General features: G+C 36.3%; 1 protein-coding gene across 4 annotated transcripts in view; it reads right to left on the bottom strand.

Annotated features, from left to right (window-relative positions):
* Nucleotides 1-22,804, bottom strand: part of sema5a (sema domain, seven thrombospondin repeats (type 1 and type 1-like), transmembrane domain (TM) and short cytoplasmic domain, (semaphorin) 5A) — a 145,129-nt gene that overhangs the window by 28,160 nt on the left and 94,165 nt on the right. For all 4 annotated transcript variants that reach the window (XR_009425594.1, XM_059524531.1, XM_059524529.1 and 1 more), the window contains exons 15-16: nt 13,118-13,265; nt 2,771-2,996 (exon numbers count right to left, since the gene is read on the bottom strand). Coding sequence is in view for 3 of the 4 variants with exons in the window: in XM_059524531.1 (XP_059380514.1) it covers nt 2,771-2,996; nt 13,118-13,265 (374 nt within the window). In the remaining variant the exon portion in view is untranslated. The remainder of the gene's footprint in view (nt 1-2,770; nt 2,997-13,117; nt 13,266-22,804) is intronic.

Raw genomic sequence — 22,804 nt, 5'->3', positions numbered from 1 at the left:
AAATGAGCTGCTATAAGAGCAATAACCATGTTGGCAGCGCTGTGTCATTAGCCATAGCTGTGCAAAAGGGGTTTGTCACAGCTCCAGACTTATTGGTTCATCACATAAAAGTCGACTTTAAAAACCTCAACCCCTAATATACATACGTATGTTTGCATGTGTATGCATGTGTTTGCATATATAAATGTGTATATAAGTAACTCTACACACGATTAATGTTGAATATATATATATATACAACCCGAATTCCGGAAAAGTTGGGACGTTTTTTAAATTTTAATAAAATGAAAACTAAAGGAATTTCAAATCACATGAGCCAACATTTTATTCACAATAGAACATAGATAACGTAGCAAATGTTTAAACTGAGAAATTTTACACTTTTATCCACTTAATCAGCTCATTTAAAATTTAATGCCTGCTACAGGTCTCAAAAAAGTTGGCACGGGGGCAACAAATGGCTAAAAAAGCAAGCAGTTTTGAAAAGATTCAGCTGAGAGAACATCTAGTGATTAATTAAGTTAATTGATATCAGGTCTGTAACATGATTAGCTATAAAAGCTTTGTCTTAGAGAAGCAGAGTCTCTCAGAAGTAAAGATGGGCAGAGGCTCTCCAATCTGTGAAAGACTGCGTAAAAAAATTGTGGAAAACTTTAAAAACAATGTTCCTCAACGTCAAATTGCAAAGGCTTTGCAAATCTCATCATCTACAGTGCATAACATCATCAAAAGATTCAGAGAAACTGGAGAAATCTCTGTGCGTAAGGGACAAAGCCGGAGACCTTTATTGGATGCCCGTGGTCTTCGGGCTCTCAGACGACACTGCATCACTCATCGGCATGATTGTGTCAATGACATTACTAAATGGGCCCAGGAATACTTTCAGAAACCACTGTCGGTAAACACAATCCGCCGTGCCATCAGCAGATGCCAACTAAAGCTCTATCATGCAAAAAGGAAGCCATATGTGAACATGGTCCAGAAGCGCCGTCGTGTCCTGTGGGCCAAGGCTCATTTAAAATGGACTATTTCAAAGTGGAATAGTGTTTTATGGTCAGACGAGTCCAAATTTGACATTCTTGTTGGAAATCACAGACGCCGTGTCCTCCGGGCTAAAGAGGAGGGAGACCTTCCAGCATGTTATCAGCGTTCAGTTCAAAAGCCAGCATCTCTGATGGTATGGGGGTGCATAAGTGCATACGGTATGGGCAGCTTGCATGTTTTGGAAGGCTCTGTGAATGCTGAAAGGTATATAAAGGTTTTAGAGCAACATATGCTTCCCTCCAAACAACGTCTATTTCAGGGAAGGCCTTGTTTATTTCAGCAGGACAATGCAAAACCACATACTGCAGCTATAACAACAGCATGGCTTCGTCGTAGAAGAGTCCGGGTGCTAACCTGGCCTGCCTGCAGTCCAGATCTTTCACCGATAAAGAACATTTGGCGCATCATTAAACGAAAAATACGTCAAAGACGACCACGAACTCTTCAGCAGCTGGAAATCTATATAAGGCAAGAATGGGACCAAATCCCAACAGCAAAACTCCAGCAACTCAAAGCCTCAATGCCCAGACGTCTTCAAACTGTTTTGAAAAGAAAAAGAGATGCTACACCATGGTAAACATGCCCCGTCCCAACTATTTTGAGACCTGTAGCAGAAATCAAAATTGAAATGAGCTCATTTTGTGCATAAAATTGTAAACTTTCTCAGTTTAAACATTTGCTATGTTATCTATGTTCTATTGTGAATAAAATATTGGCTCATGTGATTTGAAAGTCTTTTAGTTTTCATTTTATTAAAATTAAAAAAAACGTCCCAACTTTTCCGGAATTCGGGTTGTATATATATATATATATATATATATCCACACACAACTCAACGCACAATTACCATTAAAAAGAATCCTCATTGATTTCCTGTATTTCGGCCAGCAAATGGAAAAGCTGCATTTAAAAACAACAAAAGACTTCCACAAAGTACGTAGCAATTGAAATGTTTTTGTGCTGTCCTTTATATGGGTCTGAATGTTTATTTTTTTGTTTTGTTTAGCTCAGTCGCTCGTAAAATGGAATGGAAATTAGCGAGATGGAAAAGCAAAGAAAATAGCCTAAAAGAGTTCTTGTCATTAGCTTTGTGTGTGGCATCTCTTAGTGAATGTCTGTTGAAGATCAGAGCTTGACTGTAGAATATGAGTGTCTATAAACATCACTCAAAAACAGACTTTTACAGGGTTACAGGGTTTTCACTGCATATATTTGTGTAACATCTCGGTGCAACTTTGACTCTCTTAACTCGTCAGTTAACAGCTTGTTTAGAAACCGCAACTAGTTCACAGATGTGAAACCTAATGCAGGGAGGCAAACAAATAAAATTAAGTGCAAGTGCTGCACTTTGCCACCAACAGAAGAGCCTCAATCACTGAGAGAAATCACATTCGCTGATTTGACTTCATTAGCATGTTCCTCGTGTCTCTCTGAGGCAGAATGCACCAAGAGCACTTGTGTTGGGTGAGACGACACTCAAAAAACTGATGTAGTGAGCCCACATTGATGAGAGAAAGAGAGAGAGAGTGAACGAAAGAGAGAAGCACTGGAGCACATCATGTTGTCTTTCCACCGATGGACAAATAGATCAAGTGACTTGCCTCCAAGTCACTATGGGTTCACTCCATAAAATACATGGAGAAAAAGCAGGATGAGAGTAGAGAAAAGGAAAAAGCTGAGTGACAAATGATGAATCACAGGGAAGAGAGACAGAATGAGATCTCACCGTCTGTGGAGCATCCTGTGGATCCGTCGCTGGAGCAGTACCTCATCTCAATTCGCTGTCTCCCTACTTCCAGCAGGCTGGGCTCTGGGACCCTCGCCTTACAGGTGTACCTGAATCGCTGCTCGTAGTGGCCTCCATTGTCAGAGATATTCACCGGTGTCCATGGGGTCCAGGGAGTGGTCTTCTTTAGATCCGGGCAAGGGAGGGTATTACAGGACTGGAATTCCTGTACAAAAGAGCAAAATATATAATTATACATTTATTCTTTATATAATCAATACAATACTTAAAATATTTCAATAGCATTTTATATTGTCTGTATTTCTGAATCATAAAATATAGAATTGATTATAGAATTATAATATAATTTATTTAAAAAAATTATAATAAAATATATAATTATAAAGAATATATAAGTATTATAATTTATAATATTATAATTTAATATGAATGCAATTAGCAGTCTTCAGTATCACATGATCCTTCGGAAATCATTCTAATATGGTTTCTGAAGGATATTATATTATACAAATAATATTATAGCAATTATTATTGGTTGTCAATAATCAATAATGGTTCTTATTTTCGATGCTGTTTTTGTGGCTGAACATTTTTGTGTAAATTATATACATTTGGTTTATACTGTACTTTAAATTCATTTCAATTACAATTCAAAATAACAACATTAAAATAAATTACACACACAATTTTTTGTGTAATAGTGTACTACAGTTTCCACAAAAATATTAATAAACTAGCTTGTTGATAGTAATAAGAACAACACACACACACACGCACGCACGCACGCACGCACACACACACACACACACACACACACACACACACAGCCTAAGGCACACCTGTGCAATAATCATGCTGTCTAATCAGCATCTTGATATGCCACTCCTGTGAGGATGATGGATTATCTCGGCAAAGGAGAAGTGCTCACTAACACAGATTTAGACAGATTTGTGAACAATATTTGAGAGAAATAGGCCTTTTGTGTACATAGAAAAAGTCTTAGATCTTTGAGTTCAGCTCATGAAAAATGGGGGCAAAAACAAAAGTGTTGCATTTATAATTGTGTTCAGTGTATATATATAACACTTATGCTGAGAATGATCCTTGGTGATTTGTTGCCATTTTGCAGGCGCATATGAAATATTTCCAATGCGCTCTTTGCTGAGCAACGCAAGTCGCAAACAAGTCAAGCAGAATAGGTCATTGATCAACTTTAATTTATGGCCTGTGAGGAGTAAAAGGCTCTGAAATATGTGGAAATAAATAAGCAGCACAATTTACACAAGCTAAATGACATTTAGATTTGAATGGAAGCTCAAAGGACTAACAAAAAAGAAATTGTCACTGGCATGGGACAGTTCAAACGAGCGCTGTCTGTTCTAACATCACGTCCGATTCTGGTGGGGAGGGCAGCAAACCTCTTAAATTCTTGATCGTTTTATTGCATTTCTATAATTGATATGACATCTACACTGCCTGTATCCTTGATCTGTACCAGCAGTTATGAGCTTTCAATCTTTTGATTTATGATAATGTAGAGCGTCTTTTGATACCAATGTCTAGCACTTGAGGCAGTCAGATTCATGTCCTGACACCTTAATAAATTCGCCTGAAACAAGGAGCTATAGATTTCCTGTAAATCATATGTGTTCATTTGGTGGAGTGGGGAGCTGTGTCCATTCTCGCTGCATTTATTTATGCTTAAGAGACCTTGAATGACTGCTAGACCTTGGCAAAACAAGATCAAAGTCCTTTTTGTTCATCTGTCAATCTGGCAGACGGAGGGAGAGCTGATGTGAAGCGGTCAGACGGCTGTCTACCTCACTTCCCCTCCCTCCACTCGTCTCTTCTGACCTCCGTTCTCCCAAGGACAGGGAGCAGCCGAGGTTAATATATGGAAAAGTTTAACCATTGTTTGCTGTGCGATCTGACCATCTGTTTTTGTTTTCACACTCTCTTTGTTAATATTTAATAACGCTTAATAAACAGATGAGCTGACTCTACACTTTTTACCTCACTGTGCATCAACACTTCAGCTAGAAAGGCTCTAAGACAGAGATTTTTGCAGTCTGTTTTCTCTTAGACAAAGGAGGGTGTTGGGTGTTAGTGTTGTACTTGTTGGGTGTTAGTGTTGTAGTGTGACTACGCATAGAGAAATGTTCATGCTAGGCTGCACTCTCTCAAAACACAAAATCGAAACGAGTTACCCAATAATTACATGGTTCCACTCACAATCAATGTCTAGATGCCTCCACAAATGAACAAACTACAAATAGAAGCTGTATTAAGTCTATAGTTACGTAAACATGCCATTAAAATATTAAAGAATCTGGTTCTTTAGCTTTAGCTTTTTATCACTAGCCAAGTTTCCATCTAGTTTTTGCGCTATTTTGTTATCGACAAAGAGAATATGCGTAAAAAAAAACTAAAAAAACCTGAAAACTACTGTTTCCAAAAAATGCCCCTCAGAAAGCCCCTGCTAAACATCCTGATTGGTTGAGTTCACGCAGCATTGGTTGGGTTCAACCACCATTTATTCGGATCATTTTCAAAATATTACTGTTATTGTGTCATGAAATGTTATTTTAAAAGTATTTCAGGCGAGAATGTAGTTGTTTAAAACTCAAATCTGTGGTTTATTTATAAAGAAAGAGCCTATTTAAAAATGTGTTTTGCCGATCTCGGAGACGGTGAACTCCACGCGATCAGCGAGAGCTCAGTGCTTATGTATCCGCAGAGAAGCAGCATCACCTCGGCTAGACCTTCTGATATGTGTCGCTGGCTTTGATGTCTCTTTAGTGGTTAAACATATAATATAATTTGTTTTGGGTAAATCTAACAGGTTATCTTTGGTCTGTATTCAGTTTATCTATATGTTAAAATGAAAATAAAAAAGGCAAATTTATATAATATTTCGTTTCATTGTAATTGCTGTATATATACACATATCCCTGAACTAAGTACATTTCTGCAGCTGTTATTGTGTTTAAATGAAAATGAAAGGAGGCAGTGGTATTTGATATCCTATTTCGTTTTATTGTAAATATACAGAGAGGAAAATCGCAGTAGCCAAAGCGAGCTGAGTTCACGCAGCATTGTTCGGGTTAACTACTATTTATTCGGATCATTTTCAAAATATTACTGTTATTGTGTCATGAAATGTAATTTTAAAAGTATTTCAGGCGAGAATGTAGTTGTTTAAAACTCAAATCTGTGGTTTATTTATCAAGACAGCGCCTATTTTTAAAATGTGTTTCACCGATCTCAGAGACGGTGAGCTCCACGTGATCAGCGAGAGCTCAGTGCTTATGTATCCGCCGAGAAGCAGCCTCACCTCGGCTAGACCTTCTGATATGTGCCGCTGGCTCTGATGTCTCTTTAGTGGTTAAACATATAATATAATTTGTTTTGGGTAAATCTAACAGGTTATCTTTGGTCTCTATTCAATTTATCTATATGTTAAAATGAAAATAAAAAAAAGGCAAATTTATATTATATTTCGTTTCATTTTAATGGCTGTATATATATATATATATATACATATACATACACATATCCCTGAACCAAGGACATTTCTGCAGCTCATTCATTATGTTTGAATGAAAACGAAAGGAGGCAGTGGTATTTGATATCCTATTTCGTTTTATTGTAAATATACAGAGAGGAAAATTGCAGTAGCCATGGTCAGCTGACTGAAGTTATGAAGTACGCTGCTGTTTGCAGAATTACCGGATTTGCATCGTCACGGACATCACACTCCCGAGATGAATGCACAAAGTCCGCACTACCGAGGATGCACGTCCAAAATCAGCGTACTTTGTATTGAGAAACGCGCGCAGACCTACGTCACCAGACTATTTGCCCAATCTTCCCGGTACTTTACACCGCGGTGGAAACGCAGAAAGCAACAGGTCTGGGGGGAAAAAGTTCCTGAGAAAAAAAGTTCCTGGTAAAAATGTTCCGGGTAATTTAGGTGGAAACGCGGCATATGTGAGCAATAAGGTACGAGAGACTGTGCTGAATAAATCACAATACAGGATGGCCTCAGGTACATTATTGCTTTTATAAAACGGTTACTTTTATTTGTTTATTTTATTTGTATTTTTTAAATAAAAAATATTTGAACCAAATATGTATGTATTGAAATGTTACTTTTTTGAAGTTCATTAAATGCTGTCCTTTCACTAAAAAATTGTTCCTGACAGCAACAGTAAACAGCAAGAGAATGTTCCCAACATGTTCTCTCATCTAATGGAGAGGGGTCATATGATATATGCTAAAAATAAAATTATTTGATTTATTTGGTGTAATTAAATATATTTATGTGGTTTAAGGTTCAATAAAAACCCATTATTGACCACATACCTTACATCATTGTTTCTCCTCTATGCCCCGCCTTTCTGAAAAGCGTAGTTTTTTACAAAGCTCATCGGTCTGAAAAGTGAGGTGTGCTCTGATTGGCCAGCTATCAAGTGCATTGTGATTGGCCGAATACCTCAAGCGTATGACGGAAATTTTACACTCCTTACCATACTGTGATGCCGTGTCCTGATCAGAACACCGGCGTGACAAGACAATAACAATAAAACCCATTACAAACGAGCGATTAGTTGCATCCAGTGGGGACATAATTATGGATTATAATGACTTATACTGTATTTTTATGCATTGTGTTGCATCTCCCTGCGTAAACATAAAACCATTTCTAAATTTCTGATCAGAGAAATGACAAACAACAAGCTCTACTTTACACTGTTTGAATCATCAGTGGCAAATCCTTTACATACAGTATGTAAACGTACTTACAGACTGTGAGTCAGAACTGTCCTCCATAAAATGCACTGTCACATCTGAATATTTGGATTGAACTGTTCTGGAACAGTGTTGCAAATACAACTCAATCACTCATTTCTAGTTGTGTCCTCTTTTGGAAGTCCAAACAAAGTATTTTTGCGTTCATAATGAAAGTGACGTGACAATCAGCCAAGTATGGTGACCCATACTCAGAATTCGTGCTCTGCATTTAACCCATCTGAAGTGCACACACACAGAGCAGTGAATACACACACACTCACTGTGAACACACACCCGGAGCAGTGGGCAGCCATTTATGCTGCGGCGCCCGGGGAGCAGTTGGGGGTTCAATGCCTTGCTCAAGGGCACCTAAGTCATGGTATTGAAGGTGGAGAGAGAACTGTACATGCACCCCCCCCCCCCCACCCAGAATTCCTGCCGCCCGAGACTCGAACTCACAACCCTTCGATTGGGAGTCTGACTCTCTAACCATTAGGCCACGACTTCCCCGCCTAATGAAACACACAGCGTCTCCATGACATGGAGGAAGCAACAATTTTACAGTTTTTTAGTTTTAAAACAGACTGTTTTGCGACACAGTGTGAGTTTGCAAGTGTCACTGCAGTGTAAACTGATGGACATACAGAATCATACCTGAAACAGAAAGCTAATAAACACAGTAATATTCCCTCGTCACTTCGGAAACTGTAGGAAACACATATCCGCATGTGAAGCGTTTATTAGATGGGGAAAGGGAGGGATCTCAAAATTAAAGATGAAATATGCAACATAATGCCAGCAGAAGTCACTCATACTTCATTAAATGAATAACAAACAGTTTATTCTGTAGAAATACATGATAAATGAAAGTATTTTGATAAGGGGTGCTCCGATCACGATTGGCCGATTGTTATGCGCATCTTGTCAGTAAAGCCGGTTCTCTAATCAGCGGTAAATTCTATCAGGTGCGTGATTTCACAAAAGTTTGGACACACCTTCTAATTCAAAGAGTTTTCTTTATTTTCTTGACTATGAAAATTGTAGAGTCACACTGAAGGCATCAAGGGCTATTTGACCAAGAAGGAGAGTGATGGGGTGCTGCGCCAGATGACCTGGCCTCCACAGTCACCGGACCTGAACCCAATCGAGATGGTTTAGGGGTGAGCTGGACCGCAGACAGAAGGCAAAAGGGCCAACAAGTGCTAAGCATCTCTTGGGGAACTCCTTCAAGACTGTTGGAAGACCATTTCAGGTGACTACCTCTTGAAGCTCATCAAGAGAATGCCAAGAGTGTGCAAAGCAGTAATCAAAGCAAAAGGTGGCTACTTTGAAGAACCTAGAATATGACATATTTTCAGTTGTTTCACACTTTTTTGTTATGTATATAATTCCATATATAATTCCACATGTGTTAATTCATAGTTTTGATGCCTTCAGTGTGACTCTACAATTTTCATAGTCATGAAAATAAAGAAACCTCTTTGCAAAGCATCCCTGCAACAATCTCTCTTCAAGGGTATTAGGTGAAAGTGATACTGCAGCAGAATGCATGCAACCAAATCGGCTATGGGGCTGATGCTACATTGGATTCAATGAGATACATGTTCTCACCAGCTGGGCGAATTCCTACATATGAGCAGCACATCATAATGGTGATTTTTAATGGTTACTGATGTGTTGATTTACGCAGCCTGATGCTTGTGAACCATCCCTCCCATGTTGTCTGAAATGTGAAAATATGACATGACCTAAACCAAACAAAATCAATCAATCAATCCATTTTTTGTGTCGATGATGTTATGTGTGGATAATACACCCTCTCGGAGTGTTTGTGCTCATTCCCACTCCTCTATCATTACTCATCCCACTCACGTTTTTCATTTCTATAATTCTCCATCCATCTCACTTTATCTGCCTCTTCCTTTCCTAATTCTATTGTTCCATTCTTGTTTTCCCACAGACAGTCTATTCATTATCCCCTACACTCTCCATCTTTTTCAGACTTTCAAACTCCCGTTTTCATCCTCAGAATTACTGTATCACCTAAAGTTCTCGCCCGTCACTAATGCATTATAGGTAGAGAAAGCAGGGTTTAGGGGATGCCCTTACGAAGCTCTGCTGGACCCCGCTCAGTCTCCAGGCATCTGCTGACTAATGAGTAATCCCACCCGCACTCTCTGGAGCTTTCTAACATCATTACATCCACTCTGCACACACAGACACAGCCCTCAATCCTTTGTGTCCACACAAAAATACAGCATATCAGCAAGTACGTGTGTGTTGGTCATAATTGGTCGTTCTATGGCTCCCATCTTTGACACTATATGCCCCAACTCCTATGAGATATGCAGCCTCTAGTATGTTTTACAGAAAACAACAAACTCCAATCCATTACCCAGGTGTCGCTGATCGCATTCATTAGTTCACCTGAGAGATGCTGGCTGGCCATTCCACAATGGACCACCAAGACAAATAGTCTCAATTAATAGTACAGAAAAGCGTACAATCAGTCAAGCAAGACTACGGAGCGCAATACACTCCATCAGGGGGTCTAATGAAAAATGCTTTCATTTGGGAATGTTCAAATTCCCCGGAGAAAACTTGTCTCTGTATGACCACAGCGTTGGGTAAATTTATATCCACATATCCGTCATCGTAGAGAAATGGAATGCAGGGTTTTTTATGGGCTGAGGATGGTTTTATGTAGTAGTTGGAAATATATTCGCAAGAAATTAATAAAAAAACTCAAGAACTTTCAGAAGATCATCCAAATGCTGTCATAAGAGATAAAACTTCTGAGGCACTGAACTGCACACAAGGTACACATAGGCCAGAGGTATCCAAACTTGGTCCTAGGGGGCTGGTTTACTGCAGAGTTTAGCTCCAACCCCAGTTAGACACACCTGAACCAGCTAATCAAGCTCTTCCTAGGCATATTAGGAACTTCCCAGCAGGTGTGTTAAGGCAAGTTGGAGCTAAACACTGCAGGACACCGGCCTTCTAGGACCGAGTTTGGGCACCTCTGACAAAGGCCTTGGTTTATTATGATATAAAAAGTATTAATTTGGGTGTTTATTTTGGGTGACTTAAGAATAATTGTGCAAATGATCAAGCTATTTGGAAAAATTATTTTAAAAAGTTTTTATATGTGGTAGTTGTATGTGGTAGTATGCTTACTAATGACATTTATTTTATTTTAATTATACATTTTATTTAATATACAGTAATTAAGGCTAGTTTCTCTCAACCAGGTGGCCTCAGCAATCTTACAAAGGCACGAATAACAATATTAATGAATTCAAGTAAATTTAAATTATTATTAAATTAAAATAATTGATTAAAATAATTAAAATATTACAGGTAGTTAATAAATAAAAGGGTAACTTAAATATTAAAAATGAAATCTTTATTTTATTGTATTCCTCCCTCATTAACTTACTGATGATTGTTTTTTATCCAACACAGTTCTTGAAATTCAATGATCATAAAATAAATTGTTATTAAAAAAAATAATATTGGCATTCATATGCAGATTTAATATTCAAAAATATTTTATATATATAATATAATTTATAATGCATTATTATATAAAACTCATATGATATTAACAACTGAAACTGAAATTTAGCGAGATCATCTGCAATGATTAAACTGAAATACCCAAGTACCCACTGAAGTTACATCTCACAAAAAAAATGCTGAATTATTTACACTAGCAATGTGTTTGCTGTCATCATGTGCAGTCGAAAAAGAGTATATTTTAGGTATAAGACATCTTCTTATTTTTGCAATTACAGAAATCGAATTAAAACTAAGAAAAAATGTCTTAAATCCTTACACTTAACAATGTACTTCACATATTCACAGATTTCCAGCCGCCCTATGACAAAGTGATGGTAATGTTTGAGTCTGATTATCAAAGCATCATTACACTGAACATGAAGGATCTCATAAACAAACAACCTAGTAAGGGTTGCCAGGTACTCATTATTATGTTTCTGTCTACTCTGACACCTGGCTACATTCATGTGGGCTTTATCACTATCATTACAGAGAGGTTACAAGCATTGTGACAAACCAACCCCCTGTAAAATTACCATCTGACAGACACATCATGTTTTTATTGTGTCTGACAAAACAACCAACAACTAGTATGGGAATTTTTCAGAACATGATAACAGCTGTTTGCACGTAAGGGCCATGTCAGAGCAAGGCAATCATCATCAGTAACAGAAAATAATATGAAGCTTGCTTATTAACTGAAGCTTGCTTAACTTCGTGCTTACAGGGCACACAAATAGCACACATATCCAAATCAGGCAACGCACCACCCTGGTACCCACACACGTATATAATTATATATGTATATATATATATAGCAACATGATGTTGCTGCCCTCACAGCCTCTGTGGCATTCCTAGGATACTTCAGTGTCTTGGTGTTTTCGGTGTCGTCTACGATGTGATGGATCTGAGGCAGCTGGCCTTGAGGCTAAACACGGACACAATTTGCCAGAGCATTACCATTAGGACTCACAGGAATGTCTGAACTTTCTCTTAAGCCATTGTGTCTCCCAAGTGCCATTGATCAAGCAGCAAAGATCGAAACGGTTGACAGCCTTGATTTCTAAACCGGACAGATGTTATTATTCCTTACAAAAGAGTTTATATAGCAAATTAACTATTTAAAGCTGTTCCAGGTTTTTTAAATGACCCAAACCACTTCCACAAATAGCATGAAACCGTGGTCATGTGAGCTGGACTTATTCTAAACTAGCAGTGAGTGGGTAACTGGTTTTAAAAGTAGAGCAAGAATATCACAGCTAACTCATGAGTGGAAAATCCCAGCTTACTCTTGCAATGCTAATGCACATGGCAAGCTCCTCCCAGCTTTCTAAACGAGGAAATGCATTTTGGTATAGTGTGTTTATGTACTGTAGATATATGCAGATATGTTCACTACCGTTCAGAAATTTGGCGTCTAAAAAGTATTTTTGACTCCAGGCTTCAGTGTCACGTGATCCTTCAGGAATTTTCCTAATATGCTGATTTGGTTCAAGATCAATGTTGAAAACAGTTGTGCAACTGAACACTGTGATATCTTTAAGATTTCTTTGGTGAATAAAAAGTAAAAAAAAAAAAAAAACCCACTTTTTTAAAAGAATTTAAATAATATACTAGTCTTGATTTTTGATCAATTTAATGCATACTTCCTGAATAAAACTATTAATTTCTGTCATAAATACCCCCCCCCCCCCCCCCCACAAAATTATAAATGCTAGATTAAATATAGGAAATATAATAGGAAAAAGTTTGCAACTTGTCTGGACTGGAATTATGTGAGCGTAACTTAAGATACGAATAATTAAAATACCTTGCACACCACAGGTAGGCCATGATGCTTCTGCTGTTAGTTTGAGTGATATTTTAATAATAAAGCCTATAAACACTGAACACACTTTGAATTTCCTGAGGTGCTCTAATAAGAAAAGGTCTCACAACAAATTGAGTAATAATAGGAAAGTGACATACAACGCTGCATCCAGGGCATTCGTTTCCATTCTCACACATTCGTCGTCGCGATTGGATCCCACCACCGCATGGAACTGTGCAGCGCTCCCATGGAGACCATGCTGACCAATAGACATGTGGGGGGCAGGGCAGGTGCTCATTGCAGTATCTAAAGTAGATTGAAACAAACATTTCAGCATGCAAATAAACATTTATTCACAAACTCATCTCCTAGTTATTCACTCAAACCATCCTAATTATGCAATGAATCCTCTGAAGCATGAATTATAAAAAAAAGTTATATTTTTACTTCAAATAAAGAATATAATGTTTTTTTTCATCTATTTCTTACTGTGAAATGTTTGTATATTACAATAGAAACTAACTGTAAACATTTCAAAACTACTTGGTGCATCAAGCCATGATGAATTTATATGAAAGAGCCATTTAAAAAATTCATGCATAAAAAAAAGTTTTACATTTAAACAAGGAAAAACTACTGAATTCAAAACATGAGATAATGACTGGCTAGCAGTTGTGCAGGTCTCCAAGGAAAGGAAATGCCTAGGTTAACCTTAGTGTAATGAGCACTGATAGAGCAGTGTCTAGTCTAAATGAGGCCTGCAGGCAGAGAGAGAGGGGGTTTTCTGGGCCCTTCTGTCCACTTGCAAAGCTAGACGTGTGTGCTGGATGAGTAGATGTAACTGAAAGGTAGTTGGTATAAAGCTAATTGGTATAAAGCATGATGATTGGACACACACAGTCAATCATTCCAGCTCTCATGTGGTCTCACTGCAATCAGTGGATCTTTGAAAGGAAGTGAATAATAAATGAAGTCAGCTTCCTTTTGAAGATACGCTCATAACCAGAACAAAGGCTCGGAAAATAAATAAAAAAATAACCTCAGCCATTCTCAGCCTGTCATGACCCTAAACCAGAAAAACAATGAGTACAGATGTAAGCAGGATACAAATAAAGCAGGAAAATCTGAAAAATTCGTACTGATTTTAAGTGGTAAAAACGCATCAAATCTGAAAGGTAACTGAAATCTAATTCTTTATATTTCACTACCCCTCCCCCGACAATTATTGGTTTTATTCAACACACTCTGGAATCACAAAATAAATTGTGGTTAATTCATATATTGATATAATATATTTAGATATTTATTTCTCTCAAACAAGAAATATATAATATATAAACAATATAATATAATATAATATAATATAATATAATATAATATAATATAATATAATATAATATAATATAATATAATATAATATAATATAATATAATATAATATAATATAATATAATATAATATAATATAATATATCATAACTGGTCTTTAGGAAAAAGTTGCAGACATTAAAATAAAGCAGGACAATCAGAACAATTTCTGTGTATTGTGTATAATTTTTATGCATGAAAATCTAATCTAATGACTAACGAACTTACAAAACTGGCAAAAATATACATAAACAGTTGCGTAAAACATTGTGTAAAATGTGTAAAACATTTTCAGGCAAAAAAAAAAGTCAAATGTTCGGGGTTCAGACACACTCTCTCTGTTTAAATCTAGATTAAAAACGCATCTCTTTCGCCAAGCATTCGAATAATGTATCTCTTAAATTGTGAGTGTAGTTGCATCTGCATTTTTATTCTTTAGCTTGGGTTAAACAAATTTTACTTTGTTGGATCAGCAGCTATGCTAATGATGTCTCTATTTTGTTTCTATGTATTGCCACGGGATAAGATTTACACAAGCTCCAGTCTGGATCCAGAACACCTGAGAAGAGATGATGCTGACCCTCAGAGGACCCCAAATGATGCTAACCATGAATTAACAAACAGAACTAACAATTATTGCTACATGTGTGACTGCATCCTATAATTACTATTAATTAATAATATTGATAGTTCATCATCTAGCTGACTACGTCTTGTATTATTATTATTATTTTTATTTTTCTAAAATCCTGTCAAACGTGCACAAACTACTAGCTGCTACTAAATATTGTAGAAACATAATTTTCTGTAAAGTTGCTTTGTAACGATTTGTATTGTAAAAAGCGCTATACAAATAAACTTGAATTGAATTGAATTGAAATATTTAAGACGATTCTAACCAGGTGGTAATGCTTTGGCTTGAGTATTCAAATGAAGCCACTGTCATTCTTTTCACTACAGACATCTCTTTTTTATGTAAATTAGGCTCATTATAGTTTGAAACCTATTAAAATGTATATTTTCCAGCAGAAATTAATGCAACACTCTTCCTGCGAAAACCAAACGTTTGTATAAGGAAAGGAGATCATGGTATAGCCTTCCATATGAGCGATATTTTATCTGTAAAACTGTAGGACACTTCAGGGAAATTACACAAGATATACTTTTATTTTTCTGTGCCTGCAACCACTTTCTTCAAAAGAGATGTCTGATGATGTGTGTATATGTGCAAATTAGAAAATAAGTTTCAAATATGAAAAAGTATTCGAAAGTAGGAAGCAGTACACATTCCCATTGGAGAACCACTGATGAACTTGTTATGTAGTGTTCAATAAAAAAGTCGAGAGATCCATATAAGAAAGATTTATAGCCAAGGGAAACCCACTGCCAATTTGCATATGCAAATAGTGTTCATTCAAATCGGATTTGCTAAGTTTAACAAGTTTGCCCCTGTTCTGGCACAAAAAAGGAGAAAGAAACATACGATCAAAAGAACAAGAAAAAAGTGGTAATTAATAGCACATTTGAGATGGTGTATGAAAAGAATGAGGGAGCATGTAAAAAACACATTCATTTATCAAATGGATTTCAAGCAGAACAAAGTACTGGAGTGTTGCAACAACAGTTCTTTTACCTGCAGGGGTTCTATCTTGTTTTCGAGAGTTTCTGAGCACAAATGGATGGGAGTTGCTGGCTCTGCGTTTACAGACACCCTGTGCCGGGATAGATATATGGCTCTGGACCAGGGCTGGATTAGGGACCAGGCCATTGGGGCCATTGTCAGGGACCTCCAATGCCTCAGGCTGCATGACTGGAGACAGTCAAAAATCAAAACTAGGGCCCTCAGAGCTTACAGAGAGTTGAATACTAGTCTCCAGGCCCCAGAGTGCTGGTGCCAAAACCAATGCTGTCATGGAACATGTTAATTTAATTTATTTCCTATGTTATATCCACTACTGTTCAGAGTTTAGGGTCAATAAGATGTCTTTTAATGTCTTATTTGATCAAAAATACAGTAAAAACCATTATATTGTAATATTGTCCCACTTTAATTTTAAGTTGCATTAACTACTATATGAATATGAACATTTGATAGAATGCACTTATTGTGTACATACCCGTTGTTACATTGTACTTACTAGGGCTGGGTAAAAAAATATAGATTTTTCGATTTTAATCGATTCTGACATTTAAGAACGATATAAAGCTTATTCATTAACTGAAAACAGTCGAGACTAATCAATTCTTGCTATTTAAGAATCGATTAGTCTCGCCTGTTTTCAGTTAATGAATGGATCATTGTAGCGCACCTCCTATCCAATAAATCACAATTTTAAAGCACTTTGAGCTTTTTACTTTTGATATGAAACTAAGTCTCAGAATTCAAATTCTGTCCATCTTATTACAATATTATATATTAATGCTGTTTTGGTGCTGTTTAATGTGGAGTTACAGATCGCTGTACGCCTCATTCAGGAGAAGCTGCAGCGTGAACTGATCATCTCCCATTTTAATACCAGTTTCAGCACAAAATAAACATGAATAAACATCCGAAGGTAGGTTAAGAGAAAGAATACAACTTACTGAAATCTGTACCCTGTTTCATGTAATCGCTCAATCAGTGTTTCAACCGCGCAAAGACATCAGTATTACAGCTTGTAAAGATTGTCAAGAAATCTCACATTTACCTCAGATAAAAACTTATTCTGTGACCATAAACTCATCAGCTTGAAAAAGCTTGAAAAATGAACTCTAGAAAGGGGCATTTTGTTGAATATAATGCACCATAAAACATATTAATTTATATGTATTATTGTTCGTCAATGTTCAATTTATGTTTAAATAAATCGTTTTTTATGTTTAAAAGTTTTTATTACAGTCACCATTTAAATGTTTATATTATAAAAAATGAATTGGAGTAGAAATATTATGATGTAATTGTAACTTTATTATTAGAAAAAGGTAATAGAGTGTAATTTAAGCGTTAGTATAATAATCAGTTAAATTTAACTTTCAATATTGTAGTAATGTAGTACCAACTGACACTCATGTATATTGTACAGCATTAGTTTAGAGATTTTTTTTCCTTGAGAAAATTTGGCATGTTCTGTAACAGTTATGTATCCAAAATAATCAATATTGAATTGAATCGGTATCGGATCGCAAGCTTGTAAATGAGAATCTAATTGTATTGAACTGTGAAACTTGTGTCAAAACCCAGCCAAAACCCATTTTATTTAATTTATAAAGTCTTTACTGTGCTGTAAATTGTATTATTTTACGCAACGCAACATAAGGATGAACTGTCAGTCAGCTGCGTCAGTCAGCAGTCACTTTGCATGATGGAAATGCCTTTTGCTAACAAATTATTCATTATAGTACTTAGTTTAATTTAAAATGATGTTTAAATATGTTTTCTAATCTCATTACTGTTTCTTAATGGGCAGATTTTGGAGTCAGTCACAGCATCTTTCAGCTACAAGTTTATCACGAGGCCGCGGTCTGAAGTTCGCAGTTCCCCCGGCGAACAGCAGCCCTTCACTCACTCAGATTGTGGCGACACACCGGCACACGAATTAGCACTATTTCAGTGAAAAGCGATTACAGAGAATAATTGAATACATTTAAATTAAAATGCTACTTTTAAAATGCTTGTTAAACAAGTTTAAATGTATGTAATATTGTAAAGTATGATGTATTCACCCAAATAAATTCAGTTTGTCTTGTATTTTTTCCATGTGTTCTTGCTTAATAATAAATGTTCATCTTTTGATTACTGCTGTTGCCTCTAGTAATTATGTGTGTTAATAATTTTTTTTTTTTTGAATATCAAGTCCATTTTAAGCCAGCAATATAATAATGTTTAAACAACAGATGACTTAAGTAAAATAACCCATGTTTGGTAAATCATCTGGATCAAAATAACCCAGCATGTGTTCTGTCCAATTTTTACCCAGCGCTGGTTTGCCAAATAACCCAAGTTAAGAAGTTTTGAACCCAGCATTTTTAGAGTGATTATATATTATTATATTATGTTCATCATGCTGCTGTTGTTGTTATTTTAATGAGCAAATTTAACGGGTATAGGCCTGCAATAAATGAAATGCCAAATTAATATACAATAATAAACCTTTGTTTTTATCAAAAGTAAATAATGTCACCACATAAAATATAAAAAGGTGTAACACTATATCCAGTTTAATAAAATAAATGAACACTAATAAAATAAAGTAACATCCACATCATGCTAAAGTTTTCAGACTATGAGCCATTCACAATTCCCATAAAACACTGATTATGGAAATGAAATGGTTCTTTTGTATTGCAAATATGATACTTGACTCTGAACTGCTGCTAATCATGATTTTTTTTGTCTATAATATTCTCACACTTAGATTGCCTACACTTCATCTTTCACCGTTATTGTGTTTAGGGGATACGCGTGAGCGTCGCAACACGTTTACATTAATCTACACCCTGCCTCCAGCAACTCAGGGGTGTTGGAATGTTCTGGAACGTTATACCATCGCTCATCCTTTTCGAACTTCTTTTTGACCCCAAACGAAGAATGAAAATGAACTTCGTTTGAAGTATTTTGGGGCGTGAAGGGAATGAAAACATTCTGCAAAGTTTTAAATCTGAAAGTGTATAAATTCATTGTCTCTCAAAATAAAGAGCCAAATCTGAATCACTGAAAGGCATAGTTTTAAAAATTTCAACATGAAACATTAGCATATTGCCCGCCCACTTGTTGCGTGCACAGAAATGCGTGCACAGAAATGTTGCGTTTCTTCAGTAATGGCTGTACACAAAGCAGCACTGCTCACAAACGCTGCTTTATCAAGCATTCCAGGCATGATCCAATCAGACCAATCACAGCAGATTAGCATCATGTAAAGGAGGGGTTTGGAAAAATTAATCGTTGAGCGAAAACGCAATTGAAAATACAATTTGCAATTGCTTTTAAAAAGAAGTCCTGAAAATTCTTACATAGAAAACCACCAACCTTCAAGAATGCATGATTTTATGGTGTCATGGCTTTGCCATTAAAGAAAAATATATATATAAAAAAATAAATAAATAAAAAGTGAATTTGAACAACGCACAAGTGTTAAATAGAAAACCAAAAAAATTAAAAAAAATAAATTATATATACAGTACAGACCAAAAGTTTGGACACACCTTCTCATTCAAAGAGTTTTCTTTATTTTCATGACTATGAAAATTGTAGAGTCACACTGAAGGCATCAAGGGCTATTTGACCAAGAAGGAGAGTGATGGGGTGCTGCGCCAGATGACCTGGCCTCCACAGTCACCGGACCTGAACCCAATCGAGATGGTTTAGGGGTGAGCTGGACCGCAGACAGAAGGCAAAAGGGCCAACAAGTGCTAAGCATCTCTCGGGGAACTCCTTCAAGACTGTTGGAAGACCATTTCAGGTGACTACCTCTTGAAGCTCATCAAGAGAATGCCAAGAGTGTGCAAAGCAGTAATCAAAGCAAAAGGTGGCTACTTTGAAGAACCTAGAATATGACATATTTTCAGTTGTTTCACACTTTTTTGTTATGTATATAATTCCACATGTGTTAATTCATAGTTTTGATGCCTTCAGTGTGAATCTACAATTTTCATAGTCATGAAAATAAAGAAAACTCTTTGAATGAGAAGGTGTGTCCAAGCTTTTGGTCTGTACTGTATATATATATATATATATATATATATATATATATATATATATATATATATATATATATATATATATATATACATACATTTATCTCATTCAGATTATATGTATTTATTTGTTGTTATCATGTGTTCATTAGAAAAAGTGTGAGATCTGATTTATAAATCAATCTTCTGAATCAGACTGATTTCTGAACAACAAAAGGGTGAGCAAATTAGCATAGATTATTTATTTTTGACTGAAGTATCACTTAAGCTGACACTCTCAATTCAATGTCTCTTTCTCGTTTCACTCATCGAGGACATCTCATGGTGACCGACCCACAGCAGAGTTGCGTGCTGAGGACATTGCCATCTGGCAGTAGTGCGCCGAACAGGAATAAAGTGTGACTGTACATATGAGCTGATTCTGAATACCTCTGAACAGATGCCCATTGGCTGAGCAGGACTCAAAGTAAAAAAGTCCCCTGCAGCACTAACAAGTGAATCCAAACTTCTTTCAATATCGGACAAAAGACCCCGAACTACAGAGATTTTGCAGTAGCCCGAGTAGAACAAAACCAGGAATGTTGCTTTCTTCTGTTGGTCCGAAACAGCGTCCTGCTAAGGGAACTGACAAAGCACATTTGAGCCACTAACTCGGCTCCCTTCAACCTTAAATGAAAACTGTGGGCCCAGACGCGCTCCCCGGATATGTTTTCACAGCCATTATGCACCGCTGGGCTGGTTGAGGTGTTGTATTAAAGTGCATGGGTGGTGTGAAAAACTCGCAGGGGCATATAGACTAGTGAGACTGGAGACAAACTCAAAGCCTGCACCAGAACTTTTCTGCTGATTATTCACAGCCTTTATGGTTAGACACCTAAGGGCATCAAGTGCCCCGGCGCCTTGCAGAAAGAGTGTAAGTGGGGGGCAGGAGATAGAAAATGCAAGAGGTGGCAGAAATGGTCTGCTTCACAGTCACCTGCAAAAAAAGAAAGAAAAACTACCAATCTGCAGCGGTATTCATGTCTTAAGCCCCGTGTCTGTGTTTCTATGGTGAAAAACTGTGACATGGTCATTTTGTCCCGTTTCACAGGACAATTTTATTGCTCAGCAGTTGCTCCTTCATTTTAATTTTTAAAAAAAAAATTTTTTTTATGAAGTAGAAGTATAAAACTATAAAATGAATGTGGATAGCATGGCTCTAATCATGAGCTTGGAATAATTGGATAAAGTGAAATTAAAAAGTTTATGACTTGTGATTTCAGACACTGGTATCTTGGCAAACCTGAGGTCAGTTTGTTATACTGTCAAAATGTCATTTTCCAAAATGAGAAAGAATAATATATTAAAAGAGCTTATTATTTTTCAATCATGCAAAGTTATTATTATTCAATCATGCAATCATGCATATATATGTATATATATATACACTACATTTACAAAATGTTTAATTTTTCAGTTAAATCCAGTGATTTTTTTCTTTATATTATTTACATACTACACCACACACACACACACACACACACACACACACACACACACACACACACACACACACACACACACACACACACACACACACACACACAGCCAGAACATTATCAATGAATTTTATGGACATTTCTGGAAACCCTAAAAAACAAATCAATAAAGTGCAACATTCAAAATACAGGTAAAACACTCAATGCAGAAAAATCCTTCATATTAATACAGTTATGCCCTGTTTTTTTTCTTGTTTTTTTTCTTACAGTGTATTATAATATTTATTAATATTTTGAATTTGGAATTCTTGAATTGTTGTCTTTATGTTAATAATTATGTCCTTTTGTCATTATTATTAGTTTTTTTTTATATTCAGTTTCAGTTTAAAATTTTGATACTTCTGTTTATTTTATTTCAGTTACTTGCCAAGGCAACACTTCTAACTTTTAAGTAAGTTTATCATTTAATTATTTAATTTTATTTCAATAAACAGAATAGATTTTAAATAATTTGGCTTTAATGTATAGTACAGTCATGATACTCTTCTGAACTTCATCCAATCATTTGTTTGTTTTTTGTCGACGTAACCTATTTATTCCTGAGGTTATCTAATCAATTCATTGCAGCGTGCCATGGGATTTCCCTAACCCTCCACCTTCCCCAGCACCACCTGCCTAGATCTGCTAGGGGGTTCTTTCTATTTTCCTTGCAGCAATCTGAATTTAAGTCACTGTTTCATCTGCATTTCAGATGTATCCTCAATAAAGTGCTTCCTAATAAAATGCTGTTTACCGTTTTGTTTCACATTGCTGGTCACCAGTTGGGTTATTAACCAAAACCAATTATTTACCTATAGCAGATTGAAATATTACTATATATGGAAATAATTGTAATTTTCTTATCTTGTTCTCAACCACAGCTGAGTTTAACATTGAGGTCTTATAAATAAGGGAGCATATTTATAAAAAATGTCTGAAGACAAAAGCCTGAAGTGTGAGTCAAGAAAAGTTGGCACCTTCAACAGAGGGACCACAACTGTTTTCAACAGATGCCTCTCTCGCCCTCTCTTCATCCCAGCACTTCAGGTCTAATTTTCAGCTGCAATGCACTGTTGCTTAGAAACTTCACACATTCTCAGGGCAGCGCAGTTTAAACATAATTCTGCCATAATTAGATGGCGCACTATCATACCTACAGTGTTTGAGTGTCTGTGTGAAGTCTGCGGCGACAGTCTCTGTAATTAAAAAGTCTTAGCATGTTTATTTTTAATTGGATATCAGTCACACAAATTATGGGGCAGATAAAGAAGAACCTCTCTCACTCCACC

This window comes from Carassius carassius, chromosome 35, assembly GCF_963082965.1.
Source record: "Carassius carassius chromosome 35, fCarCar2.1, whole genome shotgun sequence".
NCBI classification, from domain to species: Eukaryota; Metazoa; Chordata; class Actinopteri; order Cypriniformes; family Cyprinidae; genus Carassius; species Carassius carassius.
Note: the sequence above shows the minus strand (reverse complement) of the source record. Positions and strands in the feature narration are given on the sequence as shown.